This window comes from Equus przewalskii, chromosome 10 (assembly GCF_037783145.1).
Source record: "Equus przewalskii isolate Varuska chromosome 10, EquPr2, whole genome shotgun sequence".
Classification (NCBI taxonomy): Eukaryota; Metazoa; Chordata; class Mammalia; order Perissodactyla; family Equidae; genus Equus; species Equus przewalskii.
Genome location: NC_091840.1, coordinates 43211599 through 43229992, shown reverse-complemented (window position 1 = coordinate 43229992; position 18394 = coordinate 43211599). Strand labels below are relative to the sequence as shown.

At 60.6% G+C, this 18394-nt stretch overlaps 1 protein-coding gene across 2 annotated transcripts; it reads left to right on the top strand.

Annotated features, from left to right (window-relative positions):
• Positions 1–2441: 2441 nt before the first annotated feature.
• Positions 2442–18207, top strand: GIT1 (GIT ArfGAP 1). Of its 2 annotated transcripts, XM_070562797.1 has the most exons (21): positions 2442–2741; positions 8577–8710; positions 9193–9305; positions 9425–9530; positions 10087–10304; positions 10389–10483; positions 10821–10863; positions 12652–12678; positions 12867–12915; positions 13330–13402; positions 13974–14071; positions 14491–14602; positions 14735–14868; positions 15044–15196; positions 15325–15555; positions 15647–15700; positions 15868–15954; positions 16082–16155; positions 16264–16446; positions 16579–16642; positions 16802–18207. In XM_070562797.1, exons 1-21 carry the CDS (start codon positions 2690–2692, stop codon positions 17012–17014), a joined length of 2313 nt encoding a protein of 770 aa, XP_070418898.1. In that variant the 5' UTR covers positions 2442–2689; the 3' UTR covers positions 17015–18207. The 2 variants fall into 2 exon arrangements, with proteins under 2 accessions (XP_070418898.1, XP_070418897.1); XM_070562796.1 differs by lacking the exon at positions 12652–12678 and having other exon boundaries at positions 2526–2741.
• The last annotated feature ends 187 nt before the right edge of the window (positions 18208–18394 follow it).

The window sequence follows — 18394 nt, the reverse complement described above, 5'->3', positions numbered from 1 at the left end:
ACAAGTCGGGAATAAGGGATTCCATATCAGCCCTACTTAGAGCAATCCAAGAAGTGTTTGTGTGGGAGGTGCTAGCAAAAGCTTGCAAACTCTCCGCGCCCCCCTCAGGTTTCTTTGTGTGGTCTTCTCTCCTTCCTCCTCCATACTCTGCGGTGCCAGGCCCGGGCGGGAAAGGATGAGGTAGGAGTGGACTGCCTCGCCCCTTTCTCCAGCCTGGGCGGGGCCAGCGGGCGTCTCCGGCAGCCGGGGACCGCTGCCCACCTCTACCACGAGAGGTCAGCAGAGTGTCGTGGCTGCAGCCGGAGTTGGGGAGGGGGCTGGAGCGGAGGAGGACCGGCTAGGAGTGGCCGGGAGAATGCCCGTACATTTTCTCATTAAATTGTTTTTAGAACCTTGTGCGTGATTTCTCTTTAACCGTCCTGCTTCCTGAGGTGGCGGTGTCTCCAAAAGGAAATTCAGAAACCCGTTTATCCCTAGCCCCTGGCCGAGAAGCTCAGCTGTGGCAGGGCTGGGGGTTTGGGGAACAAAGTTGGGAGAGTGGATCTTTGCCTGCGCCACACCCGGGTGTTCCCCGGGCCGACCAGAAGATGGGGGGTGGCGGGTAGCGGATGAATCGTGTTCTTACCCGGAAAAGTCTTGGAGTTGAAGGACTGGGGGAGCTCAGCCTGAATTGGAAGACCTATCCCCTGGGCAGCCGAGCTCTCTTTTTGCCAGGCGGCCCTAGACTCTAAACCCAGGTCGTTTTTTCCTCCGGCCTGAGCGCTCCAGCTGCCACGTGCTCGAGACGCGCCTACACAGCAGAGAAACAAAGACAGCCAAGCGATGGGACTGCCAGCAGCCGCCTCGACATTTAATAAATGAAATTCCATAGCTGGGGGTCGATCGGGGGTGAAGGGGCGGCCACTGCTCGTGGGCTGTATGCCCGGTAAGGGCGGCCTGGCCGCTCCTCCCGTCGCCCGGGATGGGGCCACCAAGCCCATGGACTGACTCCTCGGTGCGGGTGCGGGTGCAGCACGCGGCGGCAGGTGGTGCCCCCGCCCCCCGCCGTCCCTCCTCCCTGCGAGGTATCTTTGCTCGCAAACGCCCTGCCAGCTGAGCGGCTGGCTGTGGGGGGAGGGGAGGCCTGCAAGAAGAAATTTTTTAAAGGTGCGATTATAAATATACCTCGTGGATCGCGATTTGAAACAAACTTGTCAATCTGGGCTGCAGTGAAAGGCGATGGAGGCAGCTTTGCATGTATTTCTGGTGGTGTGACTCATGAGCATTACTTGTCTCCCCCAGGGAAGCAGCCTGCCCACCCACAAGTCACTGCTGCTCTGGCACCGCTGGGATAAAATCGACCAACTCCGGAACCTCTGTCCAAGGACTCCCCTCCTCCCCCCTTGTTACTGAGTAGGACTCCCTCCTGCTTAGGAACCCTCCCTTAATCATGTCACCACAGATCTGGCCCCCAGGCCTGGTCCCGGGCACCCAGGTCCTCTCCCCAAAAGCAGAGCGCTCTGGCCTTTTGCTCTTGCAGGGATGGGGGCTGGGTGCACGCGGGGCCCACGTGTATGGGGGAGCATGCTCAGTGCAGGGGTGCACCCACGTGCGGCCTGCGCCTCCGCTCCCTGTCCCCCCACCTCTGCTGAGTCTCCCTGTGAAGTCCAGGAAGAAAGGCCACCACAAAAAAAAGGTCCCTGTATATTACGTGCGCGCACCCTGGACACACACCTCTGGTGACCCAGAAACAACGTGGATGTGTATAAGACGGATGCCAAGTGGATATTGCTGCACATAGGCACAGTGGTCACTCCTCGGGAGGCCTTTAAAAACTGCCCAGATTCTTTCATTTCTGGATGGAAGCGTGGAGGAGGGATAGATGTATTTTTAGCCTGGAGGCAGGGGGATACACTGCATGACCTCTCTGGCACTTGGGCGTCCATATTGTTGGTGGTGTGCTTAATCAGCAAGGGTGTGACCACACACACCGGGACACTCAGATGTGGATAGAGAGGGGACGAGGACGCACATCTCACCCCAAGCAGAGATAGGCGGGCACCCCAAACCACAGCTCCTTGCCGAGGAGGGGGGCCTGGGCCTCCAGCTCCTTGTTCTCTTCCCTGATTCCGAGGGGTCACTGTCCCTGGGCCCTGAGCCCCCTGGGCCACTCTCCGTCTCGAAAGCGAAGGGGCCCTGAGGGTGACTCACATTACCTTCGGGCCAGGGAAGCGCTGGAGCCGAGGCCAGGGCCGCAGGCGAAGCTGCCCGCTCTGGCCGGCGGCGACCGCGGCCCCTTTAAGCGCCCCCGCCCGGCCGCCCGCGCGCGGCTTCCTTTCTCCGGGAGGCGCGGCCGGCAGGGCCCGGCGGCGGGCGGCGCGCGGGCTGCCCCTCCCCCGGTGGGCCGGGCCTGCGCCGCTTCCTGCAGGAGCGGCCGGGAGCCGCGCAGGGGGCGGGGAGAGCGAGCGGCGAGCGGCGGCGGGGCGGCGCGGGGTGGCGCGGGGCGGAGGGCGCCCGAGGGCGAGCGGGCGGGCGGGCACGGCGGGTTCCGGGCCAGCCCCGGGGCGGACGGTTGGCCGGGCGCGCGGAGCCTCGCCGGGGCCTTGCCGGAGCCGGGCCGGGCAGCAGGGGCCGCCGCCGCCCGGGCCCGCCGCCCGCGCCCGCGCCCCCCACGCTGGCCCAGAGGGCTGCGGCCGCGTCGCCGCTGAGGATGTCCCGGAAGGGGCCGCGAGCGGAGGTGTGTGCGGACTGCAGCGCCCCGGGTAAGCGGGCCGGGCCGGGGGCGGGACCGCGCACCGAGGCCGCCGCCGGGCGGGCGCCGGGGCCTGGCGGGAGCGCCGTGCGGGGCCGGAGGGCGGGGCGGGGCTGGGGGCTGCGGCCTCCGGCCTCGGGCTTCTGCCCCCGCCTGGGCCACTGCGGAGCCGCGTCCTTGGCGGGAGGGCCGGCCCGGGGGGCCCTTGTTCCCTCGCGTCCATGGACGAGCGAGGAAGGGCATTCCCGGCGCCGCCTCCCACCCCTCAGTCTGAGGGAGGCGGGCAGCTAGTTGCCCCCCCTTCCATCTCCGTATCCAAACGGAAGCGCCAGCCTGGGGTGGCCGGAGGGCTGTGGCGGAGGCCGGCAGGGTTTAGGAGGTGGGGGCGAGTGTGGTTTTGTGTCATCTCAGTGCCACCCCCGCGTCTTGCACCTGCTGCTCGCATGGTCTGCGCTCCCGCCGGGGTGGCGGAGGGCAAGGGGTAGAGAGCTGGACAGATGGGCCAGGGGGGCCTGGATACTGTTTCCTCGGGAAAAGATGAGAGGGTGGCTACTCCTAGGACTCCCTACCCTTGGTTCCCAGGGCTGGGGCTCCTTGCAGGGCCTGGCCTTCAGGGCCATTATGAGCCTGGGCATCTTCCCCTGAGGCATCCCCAGGCCGCCTGGTGTCTGGGAGCAACTAGACTCGGCTTTTCCTGTGCCCCGGTAAGGCCTGCTTGGGAAGGTGGGCTTGGCATTGCCCCAGCCTGGGCACAGACCCCTCCAGGTCCCCTAGCCTAGTCTAGCCAGAAATGGATAGGGAGCAGTGCCGAGGGGTGCTTAGATTCCCCGGATCCAGCTGGCTTCCTGGCCTGCCTCCTGGCTGTGTTTACTGTAATAATTCCCTTCTCCTTCCCAGCAGAGTCAGGTCCCGGCTGATGTGAAACCCCCCTTACCTGCTGAGGAAGTGAGGGGCAGTGACCCGAGAGGCTGCTCCCTTCTAATGTGGGAGGACACTGCCAGTGATGGGGCTCAGCAGCTGGCCTGGGGAAGGAAGCCCTGGCCCCTGTCCATCCTCTCTTTAGAAAAGGAGCCATCTCCCTGGGAGACCTCTGGGCAGGCTCAGGGGGTCTGTGTACTCCAGGAGGACTGTGGGCACAATTAAGTGTGAGAGCGTGGGGTGCTGTTTTGTGGGCCCATAACTTCCAGCCACCCTTTGCACAGGCTCAGGACCCCAACAGGTTGAGACCCACAGACGCTCTGGTGGTTCTGATGGCTCCAAGCTAGAGTGTTTGGGAACTGTGGATGCATGGCAGAGGCTCGGTACTCTGTGGATGGTTATGACCCTGGGGCCTTCTCTCAGGGCATGTCATGGTCTAGAGGGCTCTGAAGAAGCTATCTAGGGGGTATGTGTTCTTACCCCTAATTAGCTGGAAGCTATGATCCTCTGACCCCAACCACAGGCAAGTCTGGGGATGGCACAGCTAAGAGGAGAGCTTGCCTTCTGTATGTCTGTTCCAGGCTGTTCTGCACCTCTGCTGGGTGGGCATAGCACTTGAGGGGAAAGAAGGGCTGGGAGTAGGGGCTTAGCAGACACCCTGTCGGGGGAGCCTGGATTTTAGTGTTACCTGTGTTTCCAGCTCACTCTCTGACCTATGGCCAGACTTCCCTGATTCTGGGCTTTAGTTTCCTCAACTGTGAGGCAAAAAGTTGGAGTAGAATGGTCTTTTTTTTTTTTGAGGAAGATTAGCCCTGAGCTAACTACTGCCAGTCCTCCTCTTTTTTGCTGAGGAAGCCTGGTCCTGAGCTAACATCCGTGCCCATCTTCCTCTACTTTATATGTGGGACACCTACCACAGCATGGTGTGCCAAGCGGTGCCATGTCCGCACCCAGGATCTGAACCGGCGAACCCCAGGCCGCTGAGAAACAGAACGTGCGCACTTAACCGCTGCGCCACCAGGCCGGCCCCTGGAGTAGAATGGTTTTGAGGACCATCCCGTCTCCAAGTCTGTTGTCCTGATTCTGGGCCAGAGGGACATAGCGCAGCATCAGCAAGGCTGTTGTCCTTTCTTCATTGCATTTGGTTGTTTGGCTGAAGCCTCTGGATGCCTAGTGGGCTCAGGGAGGAGTGGTGTGTATCTGTGTTGGACTGCCCAGGTCCTGTCCCCAGTCCTAGTCCCACAGAGGCGTCCTGGATACTTCCTTTCCCCGTTATCCAGAATACAGGTCAGGAAGAGGCAGGTGGTGAGGATGGTGAGGTGGGCAGGGTGCTGACAAAGTCTTCCTCATCACCCCCCTACCCCCCACCGCCCCCAGCACCTGGCATAGTATCTAGCACTTAGCAGCTCCTCCCCAAGTGTATCGATGCTTGTCAGGACCCCAGCTGGCTACTTGGGCTAACCCCCCACCCCTACCCTATGATACATAGAGTAGCATTCTGAGTCTGGGAACTGTAGCAGCCCAGGTAAGAGGCTTGAGGCTAACAGCACCTCCTTAGCGGATGTCTCCCACCAGAGTCTTGGGCTTCTCTCACTGTGAGAGGAACCCTGTATTCCTAGCTCTAGGAGTGAGGTTGTGCCCTTTTTGTAGTTGGTTAATTTGGGGGGTCATGAAGGTGAAAGGTGAGATGCAGACTGACCCCAAAGGGTGCCATCCTCCCTCTGCTCCCAGGCCTAGGCACACAGGGGACAAGTGTGAGCATGTTGTGAGGCAGCTGGACATAGCATGGCTGCTGTGGCATGTCGTGTCACCTCTCACGCACCATCTGTGTCCCTGCCTGCCTTAGGAATCCCAAGAGAGGGGCAGGGGTCAGGGAACCCTGGAGAATGTGTGTTCCCCCTTCCTTCCCCTCCACTCCCCCTGCCGCACGGTCCCGGCCCAGCTCTCACACCATGGGCCTTCTTCTTCTGCTTGGGCAGCCCCAGGCACAGGAGTGAAGACCTCAAGATGCCCATCCTAAGGGCATCTTGGATGAGCAGGGCTGGCCACTGGCTGGGGACATGGGGGAACCTGCAGGCTCATTTGTCTCTTCATAATGTAGCCTGTGGTGTGGGGTGAATGGTGGGCTTCCTTCCTCTGCTGTTGAGGTATGACTTACGTACAGCAAAGTGCCTGCACCTGCCTGTTCACTTGATGAGTTTTCACATGTGTATCTATCTGCATAACCACCACTCTAATCAAGAGATAGAGCATTTCCATCACTTCGTGGGGCTTTCTCCTGCCCCCTCCCAGTCAGCGCCCCCAAAGGTAACTGCCGTTCTGACCTCTATCCCCATGGATTTCTCTTGTCTGCTTTCAGAATGGTGGGCTTCTCCCTCTTGTCCAGTGAGGCTCTGGTCCCTAGCTCGTTTATAGCACATTTACTGGCCCTAGAGGCTATTAGTGGCTTTGGGTGGTGACATGAATTCACCTTAGTAGAGGCCTCCATGGGGTTGGCACTAGTTAGCATTATCCCAGGACCCCTCCTGCCACTTGCCCACACTTGCCAGACCCTCATCCTGACTGAGGCAGAAGCCCAGGGGGAGTGTTGGCAGGATCCTGAGGAGGTTACCACATCCCACAACCCTTATGTGCCCTGTCCCTTCTGTTTGGTCTAGGGAGCCTCTTAGGGGCAAGGGTCCCTTAACCTTAAACTACAATAGCCATTTGACTTTCAGAAACCTTCCTGGCCCTTCTGCTTAGGAACTGGCCTAGGAGGCCTTGGGGGCACCTGCTTGGGGAGGCCTGAGTCCCCTTGGGCATAGGGAGCACAGAGTAGGGTTAGAATGGGCATCTTGTCTGCGTCATCCAGAACTGCATTGGCACCAATGTGCCCCAGACCAGGACAGTGTCCCCTACCCACCCTTCCTATTTCAGGTCACTGTGGAGGAGAGGGAGGACTCCTCCCCCGGGCTGGAGAGTGCTCAGCAGAGCCTGGACCACGGTCCCCGGATCCTGGTCTTTTGGGCACTGCCATGTTCAGGGGCTCACCGTGTCTGGTCTGGACCTGGATATCTGGCCAGCGTTCCCTGGCCTGGCTTCTCCGATAGGGCTACGGGCCTCGGGTGGAGGCCTCAGGGCAGCCCATTTATGATCCTGGCCTGGGCGGCTCCCCACTTACAGGAAACCCACCATTTCAACAAGAGGAATTTAGGCTGCGTCATTTCCAGCTTCCTGCCTGGACTGCCGGAGGTGGCTGGCGGGCAGACCCCTGACCCAGTAGTGTTTGAGAGTGGGGGGAGGGAGCTTTCCATGCCTGGGGTGCCTCACTGTTTGGGTAGAGCCAACACTAAAGTGTGCCCTAGGGCTCCCCCTTTTGGCACAATGGTGGGTCCCTCCCTTGTGGGCCCCTGGAATCAGCCCCCAAGGAAGGAAGGTGTATGGCGGCACCTTGTGCATCCTCTGTTGCCCTGTTTTGGGGGGAGGATCCCTAAAGAAGCCCAGACCCAAAGAGCTGAGCTGCTTCTTTCACTTCCCGTTTCCATGCCATGGAGGGGACACTCACTATGGGCAGAGCTCAGGCTGTGCCCTGACTCACAGTTCTGGGAACTCTGATGGAAGGGTCTCAGGGAAGGGTCTGAGAATTGCCCCCTGGTTGAAGAGGCTCTCATTACCCCAACCCTGCCCCTCCCCTCCCTACGGGGGTCCACTTACGGACTCCCTGAGCACGAAGGGGCAAGGCAGAGAGCCAGACCCCCGCCCCCCAGGACGGGGCTTCCTGAGACTGGGCGGGGGCCTGGGCAGAGCACAGTGTCCTGGGAGAGAGGCTCCCTGCCCCCACTCTCCAGCGGCACACAATGGCTGCTTTCTCCCCCGTGACCTTTCCGCAGCCTGAGCTGTATGCAGCTGTCTCCTCCCCCTCTCCCAAGGGGCCTGGGATGGGTGGCATCTCCCCTGCCCTTGAGAAGGACCCCAGAAGCTCCCACCCGATCCTGGCCCCTCTTCTTGTTTCCGAATTTCACTCCTTCTCACCGTCTGAAGAGTGGCTCCCAGGGCCCTTGCCCACTTGGGGCTGCCCCCTTTGGGGCAGGGGCACAGGGACAGCAGCAGGTGTGGATATGGGTTGGTCTCTGGTATCTAGGTGCCTGGGTCCACATCCCAGCAATCCCATTCATTAGCTGTGTGACCTTGAGCAAGCGCTGTAACCTCTCTGAGCCATGGTTTCCTCACTGGTAAAGGGAAGGGTAGTATTTCCTACCTTACCTGACAGTTGTGAGAGGCATCATACATACAGCACCCAGCTGGTACACAGTGGGTGCTCAATCAGTGTTAGTTCCTTTGCTCTCTCCATCCTCCTTGAGAGGGGCTCCAGCTCAGCCCATCAGTGATGGAGGCTCAGGCATGAAAAGGCCTATTGCCTGCCAGGATGAGGGCAGAGGCAGGAGCCGGTGGAAGGATGCAATAGATTAGGCATGTGGGCCAGTGGTTCCCACAGCAGCCTGGGTGCAGGAGAAATGTGGCACAAACCCAGACACAGGAGCAGTGGCTAGGGATGTCTGGCATGTGGCATCAGGGTTGGATCCCCTAGGGGACTCCTGCCTCCCTGGGGAAGGGCTGGGGCAGCAGTCTTGTTCCCTGGGGAAAGGCTGTGGGACTGGTAGTGGTGACTGCAGGACAGGAAGCCGTGCTGGCTGAGTAGACCCTGGGGACTACACCTCCTCAGAGGTGCAAAGATGTGTAGGAAAGGGCACGGCTCCCCCCTCCCACTGCCGCAGCTCAGCTTTCTGTTCAGGAGTCTGTGTGTGCCGATGGTTGCGCTCCGAGACCTTTGGGGAGCCGAGTGAGTGGATATGTGTGCAGGACTAAGCATAGGGTGGGCCCAGAGCAGGTGCTCAGGAGGTCTCACCCGTCGTCCGACTGTGGCTGACCCTTGCCCCCACCCCGGCAGACCCTGGCTGGGCCTCCATCAGCAGGGGTGTGCTGGTGTGTGACGAGTGCTGCAGTGTGCACCGGAGTCTGGGACGCCACATCTCCATTGTCAAGCACCTTCGCCACAGCGCCTGGCCTCCCACGCTGCTGCAGGTACTGGGCTGGGTCAGGTGGTTCTTGTTCCCCACAGAGTGTGCTGAACGCAGGCACCTTTCCCTCACCCCCAAACACACTGCTCTCTCGAGTCTGCAGCTTCTAGGGGGCAGCACTCAGCTGGGGCAGAGCGTAACCCTGACCCCCTCCACCCTCTGCTCGCCTGCACAGAGGCAGCTTCCAGGACTGGAGTCACACAGACCTGGGCTCTCACATGGCTCTGCCACTTACGCTTGGCCACGTAGCATTGAGCAAGTCGTTTAGCCTCTCTAAGCTTTGGCATGCCCACCATGCGGCCTGAAGTGCTCAACAGGACTCACATCCTTGGGTGGCCCAGCTGAATGGAGGTGCGACAGTGCCAGGCACACAGTAGGCCCCTTGGTCCTGTTTCCAGCCATGCCGGCTGTGGCCGGCACTCAGAGGTGTTTCTCCCAGTGCCCTGCGTACAGTGGGCCCTCTCACTTGGCATCTCTTCCCTGCAGATGGTGCACACGCTCGCCAGCAACGGGGCCAACTCCATCTGGGAGCATTCCCTGCTGGACCCCGCACAAGTGCAGAGCGGCCGGCGCAAAGCCAACCCCCAAGATAAAGTCCAGTGAGTCAGCTGAGGGGTGGTGGCGGGGGCTGTGTGGTCCAGGACATGGGCCCGGGAGGTGGCCAGGTGACCAGCCTCTCCTGCTTTGCTCCCCATTTCCTCCTGTGTGCCCCACACAGCCCCATCAAGTCAGAGTTCATCAGGGCCAAGTACCAGATGCTGGCGTTTGTGCACAAGCTTCCCTGCCGGGATGACGACGGGGTCACTGCCAAAGACCTCAGCAAGGTTTGAGGGGGCCCCACGACACACGGGTGGGCCTCTCCTCTTCTCACCCATGATGCCCTGAAGGCCTCTTCTTTGTCACCACTGAGCCCTAGGCCCCAAAGGCAGCCAGGTCAGGCAAGAACAGTGGACACGGTGGAGGGACAAGGTTGCATGGTCAGGCTGCGTGTGGTCAAGGCCCCTCAAGTCCTAAGTGGACACACAAAGCTAAAATGCCCCAGCTGCTGCCCTAAAGCCAGGGAAACTTGGGGCAGTTTCTTAGCCTTTCAGAGCCTCAGTTTCCTCATTGGTAAAATGGGAAGGAAATAACGGCATCCACCTCATGGGTAGTATCTGTTCCAAGCAGAGCACACAGCACGTGGTCTGTGGTGACCGATGGCAGCTTTTACTAACTGGCATTAACTCCTAGTGGGAAGCCCTCAGTCCTCCCTGACAAGCCAGTTTCAGTTGGGTCCCTCGGAGCTGGTAGGACTCCCAGGAGCTGTCTGGACTAGGTGCAGCTTGAGGGGAAGAAGGCCTCACGCACGCACACATTTGTTGCACACTCTGCTCCTTGCAGCAATTGCACTCAAGCGTGCGGACGGGCAACTTGGAGACATGTCTGCGCCTGCTGTCCCTGGGCGCCCAGGCCAACTTCTTCCACCCAGAGAAGGGCACCACCCCTCTGCACGTGGCTGCCAAGGCGGGGCAGACGCTGCAGGCTGAGCTTCTTGTAGTGTATGGGGCTGACCCTGGCTCCCCTGACGTTAATGGCCGCACGCCCATTGACTATGCCAGGTGAGGGTCGGCTGCAGGGTGAGCTTGGGCGGGTGGGGGCAGTGGGCTCCTGCTGCAGGGCTGAGCCAAGCCCCCTCCCCACAGGCAGGCGGGGCACCATGAGCTGGCGGAAAGGCTAGTCGAGTGCCAGTATGAGCTCACTGACCGGTTGGCCTTCTATCTCTGTGGACGCAAGCCGGGTGAGCAGAGTGTGGGGCTGGCCTGGCTGGGCCAGGCAGGTGGGACCCAGACACACCCCAGCAGCAGGTGCCATGGTGACAAAGCCGGCTGGGGAACAGCGTTGCTAGGCAACTGGCTCCTGTGAAATTGCTGCAGGCTCTGGGCTGCAGCACGTTAGGGTAGGGAGTGGGGGTGGGCATAACTTCCAGCCAGCTCCCAGGGCTCTTGGGGGTGGCCTGCCCTCCTCCCTTTCCCCTGACACTTCTGGGTGCCAAGCCCTGCTCATGGCAGTGAGGTGGGCTCCCAGCTGCTAAGGCCACCCCACACCAGTGACTTGGCATTTTTATTTTGGTTCAGATCACAAGAATGGGCATTACATCATCCCACAGATGGCTGACAGGTGAGTCCCCACCTGATGCCCCTTCCCAGAGGCTCTTGTATGCCATGTGGATGCCGGACCCCCAGAGCCCCTACCCCTCCCACTCCCCAGGCTTTAGGGGCCTGGGACCCCCATCCCCATCCTCAGGGCTGAAGGCACAAGCATTTCACAGTCCAGTCCTCACTGCCTAATTCTGGGCCCCAAGGCAGGTAAGAAATGTCAACTCAGCACACGGCCAGCACAGCCTTAGCCCCAAGGCTGTCAAGTACATAGGACTTGAGTACAAGGAAAACCCCCAGGAGTGGTGGGTCGCTGGGTTCTGCTCCCAGTGGCACTAACCCCACTGTAAAATCTTGAGACAAGCCTCTGCTCTCCAGTGAAAAGGTGCTGGGCTCCAGGGGTTTGACCAACTGTGGGACTACTGGCCAGGCCTCTGTGGTGCGCTCAGAAATTGGGCAGAGGCTGGGGGTCAGGGACCAGCACAGTGGAGGTGTTTCTGCCTCTGCTCTGAGAGGCCCCAGGCACCCAGGCTGTGGGGGACTCTCACCTGGCTCACAAGATGGATGCTAGTGCCACCTGGTGGCCGCCTGTAGTGGCCAATTCTTCATGCCAAGCGGTGCCTGCTGGCCTGGATCTGGAGAGAGGAGCCTCCCTCCCTCTGCAGAGGCCGGTATAGGCAGATGGGGATGGTCAGGCCTGGGCACCTTGGATCCCTGAAGCCAGACCTCCTCTTTTCTGACACCCCAAGACTCCCCTCTCCTTCTCTCATCTGATTGTGCCTGGCATGTGTGCCTGTGTGCGCGTGGGGGGGGTGTGTGTGTTGTAAACACATACGGGCGTGTATGCAATGAATTGTTAACCGAGTGCCTTCCCAGTGCCAGCTGCTGTGCTTGGCACTGGCAGAGAGGTAACTCAGGTGCGATCCCTGCTCTGAAGGAGCTCACAGTCCAGGAGACGGGGCAGGCTGGTTAGACAGTTGTAGTCCCGTGTGGGGGGTGCAGCAAGAGAGGAAAAGGCGCAGGCGTCAGAAATGCCGTGCCAGGAACTGCAGGCAGATCGTGTGGCTGGAGCGTAGTGTCAGAGGCAGGGAGTCCCAGGAGCAAGACTGGAATAGAGATGGGGCAAGAGAGTGGCCGGACCTGTGAGCCCCGACAAGAGTCGTGACCATCCTGAGGGCAGAGAGGTTCCGAGCATGGGTGTGTGGAGTCAGCTCTGCCGCTTACTGCCTGTGTGACTTCAGGCAGGCTCCTTAACCTCTCTGAGCCCTGGTTACTTCACCTAGGAATGAAGATGACAGTACCTATCTTTCTTGGCTGTTGAGAGGATTAATAAGACAATGCATGCAAAACACTTAGCCTATTTTTTAAAGTGAGCTTTTTGTTGAAATATGCCATACATACCTGTTACTAGTGAAATGTTTTGAAGGCCAGTGGTAGTACAGCCAAATGTGTCAAAAAGATCACCCTGGCTGCTGGGAGGAAAAAAGATTGTAGGGGCAAGACTGGAAGTAAGAAGATGGATTAAGAAACTGTTGCAGAAGCTCAGGCAAGAGGAAAGGACGGCAGAACCTGGGGAAGGCTTGGCCGGAGCTGGAGGGAGAGGGATGTGACTCCTGGGAGCTGACGTTGGTGCTGGGCCAGCCGGTTACTGAGAGAGGCCGGGGGGATGAGCTCAGTTTTGTATACCCTGGGTCTGGCGTGCACATGGAGATGGGTCTGAGCTTGACGTGGGAAGGCGTGTGCTACCCTGCTGCTGGGTAATTGCTGCCTCTGTCCTGTTCTTCCCTCTGCTGCCTTCCTCTGGACTTAGATCTCGACAAAAGTGCATGTCTCAGAGGTATATGGGGCCTGCGGGGAGCAGGCTCTGGAGGTTGGGTGGGGTGGGGAGGCACTCGGCGTGCGGCATCTGGGGTGTCGTCTCCCTGGGATCCCCGCATGTTTGGGAGTCACTGGCAGGGGTCTGGCCACCTCTCAAGTCTGGCCTCTCCCCTCCTTCCCATTCCCATCTCCTTCCTTCGTCCACAGCCTGGACCTGTCCGAGTTGGCCAAAGCTGCCAAGAAGAAGCTGCAGGCGGTGAGTCTGCTCAGACAGGCCCCTAAGACGGAGCTGCCTCCCGTCCCTGACCCCCTGCCCCTGCGATTGCTCCCCCATCCTCTGACCAGGTGCCCTTTTCCAAGTCTTTGACTTGCCCTTTACTCTAGCCTCCCCAGCCTCCTCTCCTCCACCTCCTGACCCCTTATCTTGGACCCTGGCTCTGCCCTCCAAAGGCTCGTGGGGCCCTAACTCTACCTCTGACCTGGAGGGAACTAACCAGTCTGGTCTGGTCTCCCTCTGTCCTCTCCTACCTTGGAGCTTGGCAGACCGACCCCTACCCCAGTTTCTAGTTCTGAGCTGTTTCCCATGCTTTATGACACCTGGTGAGCTGGCCTTGTCAGCAGTGAGGGCCAGTTGACCTGACAGAGCCTGGGTCTCCCTCTCTGCCTCCAGCTCAGCAACCGGCTTTTTGAGGAACTTGCCATGGACGTGTATGACGAGGTGGACCGAAGAGAAAATGATGCTGGTGAGCCAGAGGGCATCAGGGCTGGCCGGATGGGACAAGAGCACCTACCAGGACCTGGCGTGGCTCTTGGGTCCTTTCTCTGGGACTAAAAAGGGGTGCCTGGGGTTGGGCTGCTCAGCAGGGCTGCAAATAAGCCCCTGCTAGCCGTGAGCCCACCTGGACAGCTTCCCCAGCTGGGCAGCATGTGCTGAGCTGGGGCAGCCAGCCTGCTCCTCCCCCCCCCCCCCCCCGACTGGGACTCCTCTGCTCTGGCTGCCTCCCACTTTGGCTCTCTCCCCAGTCCCGCTCCGCCCCTCTACATCACTCCTTCCTGGCCACAGCCAGATTCCATCCCAAACTCTGGGTCGGGGCTGGCGGGAGGGAGTTGCCTTGTTCTGTTCTGTTCGTCAGTCCTCAGCCAGCCTCACCCAGCCTTGCCCTGACCCAGCCTTGCTTTGTGTGTCTGAAGACCACCCCTGTTTTGAACACCAGCGCTTGTGGGGAGGTGCTGGAAGGCTGTGCTGCCCTTCCCCACCCCCGTTCCATGGGCCTGGCCACCGTGGATGATCTGTTCCCTGCCCCTCCCCCACAGTGTGGCTGGCTACCCAAAACCACAGCACCCTGGTGACGGAACGCAGTGCTGTGCCCTTCCTGCCTGTTAACCCCGAATACTCAGCCACACGGAATCAGGTGAGGGGGCTGGATGGGGGGCCTGGGGTGGTCTCCTCCCCTCCTGGGGTCGCAGCACTGTGGGCCTGCCCTTCCTCACAGGCTGTTGTCTAGGCCGGGAACTGGGCCCGCTCTTCTCCACTTCTGGCTCAGGCCTCCCTCAGGGCCTGGCTGGCACTGGGATTTGGGAATGGGGAAGAGGCTGTTCTTTTGAGCACTTGGTGAGCAGCCTCCGGGGGGTGTTCCAGCCTCTTCCCGAGAGCTCCCCTAGGCGCCTTGAATCTCTGTCGTCTCCCATCTCTGTCCTGGCCAGGTGAACAGGCTGGCGTATTTCAGCTGTGGTTAAATCAGAGAGCAGGGGGCTGGCTTACCACTTTGTCCTACCCCCATGTGTCCGTTGGCCTGGTCCTCATGCCGGCCTGGTCCTTTCTGCCTTGCAGGGGCGACAGAAGTTGGCTCGCTTTAATGCCCGAGAATTTGCCACCTTGATCATTGACATTCTCAGTGAGGCCAAGCGGAGACAACAGGGCAAGAGCCTGAGCAGCCCCACAGGTGGGAAGGGTGCGGATGGGGTGCAGGCAGTGGGCACTGTCCCAGGATGTTCTCTTTCATGGCTCCCTCTCGGGGGTGGCATGATAGACGGGTTATGTGGCTGAGTCCTGAGTGACAGGCCTGTGCCCTCAGACAACCTCGAGCTGTCTGCACGGAGCCAGAGTGACCTCGACGACCAGCACGACTACGACAGCGTGGCCTCGGACGAGGACACAGACCAGGAGCCCCTGCGTAGTGCCGGCGCCACTCGGAACAACCGTGCCCGGGTCTGAGCACTGCCCCTCCCCAAACCCTCCCCTGGCCTCCACCAAGGCCCAGTTCTATCCTGTTGTAGCCTGGGGCCTTGGGGACAAGCGGGCTGGTCACGGCCTCGAGAGCAGCCCTCTGAGGGCATTCATCCTCTGCCCCTGATGGCTGATAGGTGTGTGTGTTGCTCTGCAGAGCATGGACTCCTCAGACCTGTCCGATGGGGCCGTGACGCTGCAGGAATACCTGGAGCTGAAGAAGGCCCTGGCCACCTCCGAGGCAAAGGTGCAGCAGCTCATGAAGGTCAACAGCAGCTTGAGTGACGAACTCCGGAGGCTGCAGAGGGAGGTGAGGGCTGCACCCTCGGTGCCAGTGAGGGGGCTCCAAGAGCCCTGCTGGAGGCGAATCACCCCCTCCCAGAGGCGGGGGTGCCCCCTAGATCCTCCAGGGTTTCTCACACCACTCTGGACTTTCAGATCCACAAGCTGCAGGCAGAGAACTTGCAGATCCGGCAGCCGTCAGGGCCGGTGCCCACACCCCCACTCCCCAGTGAACGGGCAGAACACACGTCCATGGGGCCTGGCGGGAGTGCCCACCGCAGGGACCGCCAGGCCTTCTCCATGTATGAACCAGGTTCTGCCCTGAAGCCCTTTGGGGGCCCACCTGGGGATGAGCTCACCACCCGACTACAGCCTTTCCACAGCACTGTGAGTTGTCTGCGGGTCTCAAGGGGGTGGGGAAACAGAGGGTTGGGGCCGCCACAGGGCCCTCCATGACGCCCCCTTTGCTAACCTCCAGGAGCTGGAGGATGACGCCATCTACTCAGTGCACGTCCCTGCTGGCCTTTACCGGGTAAGCAGGGGCTGGAGGAGGGGGTTCTGTTTCTGCAAATAGGTTTGGAGCCCCAGTACGTGCTAGGCTTTGTGCTGGATGCTGGGCACAGGGATGACAGCATACATGGTCCCCCCTCACTGCGGGGGACCACTGCAGAGACTGACTCCAGTCCTTCTGGGTTTCAGATCCGGAAGGGGGTGTCAGCCTCAGCTGTGCCCTTCACACCCTCGTCCCCACTGCTGCCGTGCCCCCAGGAAGGAGGCCGCCACACGGTAACGTTCCCATTCCCCTTGCCCAGGGCTCAGGGTGAATGAGACGTGTGGATGGGAGGTGAAGGGGGCTGTGAGGGTCCGTGAATGTGCACCTCACCTACCGCCCCCCCTTCCCTCTTCCCTCCAGAGCAAGCTTTCCCGCCATGGCAGTGGTGCTGACAGCGACTATGAGAACACGCAGAGTGGGGACCCGCTGCTTGGGTGAGGCACCCCACAGGGAGGGGGCTGAGCGGGCCCTGGAGGCCCTGTGAGGGCTCAGGCAAGCAGCCTCATGGCCAGAATGTGTCTCTTTCCAACCCTGGGCCTCAGACTGGAAGGGAAGAGGTTTCTAGAGCTGGGCAAGGAGGACGACTTCCACCCAGAGTTGGAAAGCCTGGATGGAGACCTCGACCCTGGGCTTCCCAGCACGGAGGATGTCATCCTGAAGACGGAGCAGGTCACCAAGAACATTCAGGAATTGTTGCGAGCTGCCCAGGAATTCAAGCATGACAGGTATGGAGGCGAGGCGCAGGCTCATAGAGGCCTCTGGTGTCGCAGAGGTCAAGAGATGGGCCATGTTCCACCGTCCCTGGGAACCTTCCTTGAAAGCCCCCCACTAATTTATGCCCTCCCCTCCCCCAACAGCTTTGTGCCCTGCTCAGAGAAGATCCATTTGGCTGTGACCGAGATGGCCTCTCTCTTCCCAAAGGTACACAGGCCAGAGAGAGGAGCAGGACTGGGAGGGCCTCAGGGTGGGGCAGGTGTAGAGAATCCGACTGCTACCTGGCTGGAGACATGCACACACTGGGCCATGACCATGGCTCATAGTTTGAAGTCCAAGGCCCAGCTCCCTCCTCCTTCCCTCCAGAGGCCGGCCCTGGAGCCTGTGCGCAGCTCCCTGCGGCTGCTCAACGCCAGCGCCTACAGGCTGCAGAGCGAGTGCCGGAAGACGGTGCCCCCGGAGCCTGGCGCCCCCGTGGACTTCCAGCTGTTGACTCAACAGGTGATCCAGTGCGCCTACGACATCGCCAAGGCTGCCAAGCAGCTGGTCACCATCACCACCCGAGAGAAAAAGCAGTGACCACTCTCCCTGCACCCTCACCTGCACCCTGGGACCTCACTGGCCATGGGAGCTGGGCCACTCCAGACACTAATCCCCACCCCAACAGAGCCGCCGGCCCAAGTGCCCTTAGTGCTGCCGCTCTCTCCTGGCAGCCAGGCGCCCTGGTGCCCGCCCCCTTCCAGCCCCCAAGGATGGGGAGGTGGGGTGGCAGGAGCTTCTGTCCCCCACATTCCATGCACCTCCCCCTGTACATAGCATCCCCTCCCCTTCTAGCGTGCAGGGACCTGTACGGTATCACTCCCAGCCCCTTGCCCTCCGGGGCACCCTAAGCAAACGGTCGGGTGGGGACACTCCAGGTGGGGCGGTTCTCCCTACATGCACCCCACCCCCATGAGCCAGTTCAGCCCTGTTGGGGGCTGAGCGGGGGCATCCCCCTCCTTTGTACATAATCTCTGTGGATGTCCCCGCCCTGTAGCCACCAGCCCCCCTGCTGCTCTCCTTTAATGCCAAACGGCCCCTGCCTAGGGCACAGGCTTCAACCTGTGTTCCCGGGGTCCCCAGCAGCAAACACTGGAAAATCTTTTTTTCTCTCCTCTCTTCCACCCCTTAACTTTAACGTTGTGGTAACTGAGTGTCCCTGCGTGCCTGCGTGTGAATGTGCGGGGCGGCAGTGCCGTTCCCGAGGCCTGGCCCGTCGGGAGTTTTGTGAGGGAGGAGGGGACCAGAATAGCAGGACCAGCGTTGGGGGTCAGCCCCCCCAATCCTGGGGCCAGGGACAACGGGGTAATCAGCTGGGGTCCTGCCCGCTGCCTCCCCTCATCACTCCCCCTACTCATACCCCTTCTCTATGAACTTAAAAACCACTTCCCTCCATCTCTCCTCCCCCTCCCTTGTGGAGGGGAAATGTGCTGGCTGGGGCAGAGAACTGAGCACCTGAGCCTGGGGCTGGCTCCCTGGGGTCCCCAACTCAGCTGAGAGCCCCCTCCCCAAAACCTCTGAGAGGCCAGGCACCTGCGCCTGCAGTCTCTGGGTACCTGGAACCTGGGCTGCAGCCTGGGAAGGCTGGAGAGGCAGATGGCAGCGCCTCCCAGCTCTCCTCCCCATCCTGCCTCTGTCCCAGGGGGCCAGGTTCTACCTGTGTGGTGGTGGGTGGGCTGACTGTCAAGACATGTGTCATGTACATTTGTATCAAAAATAAATAAGTGACCATGTGCTGTTTCTGATGCTTGGAGGATTCGGGGGAGGGGGAGCGTTGGGTAGACGGCAGACACGAAAGGGAGAAAAACAAACCTGGCAAGAGTATGAAGCAAGTGCAGACTACAACTGCTCCAGACTGGGTCCTGGCGGGAAGGGGAGCCCTTGTGTTGTCTGTTAGAAAAGGCGCTTGGGATTTACAGT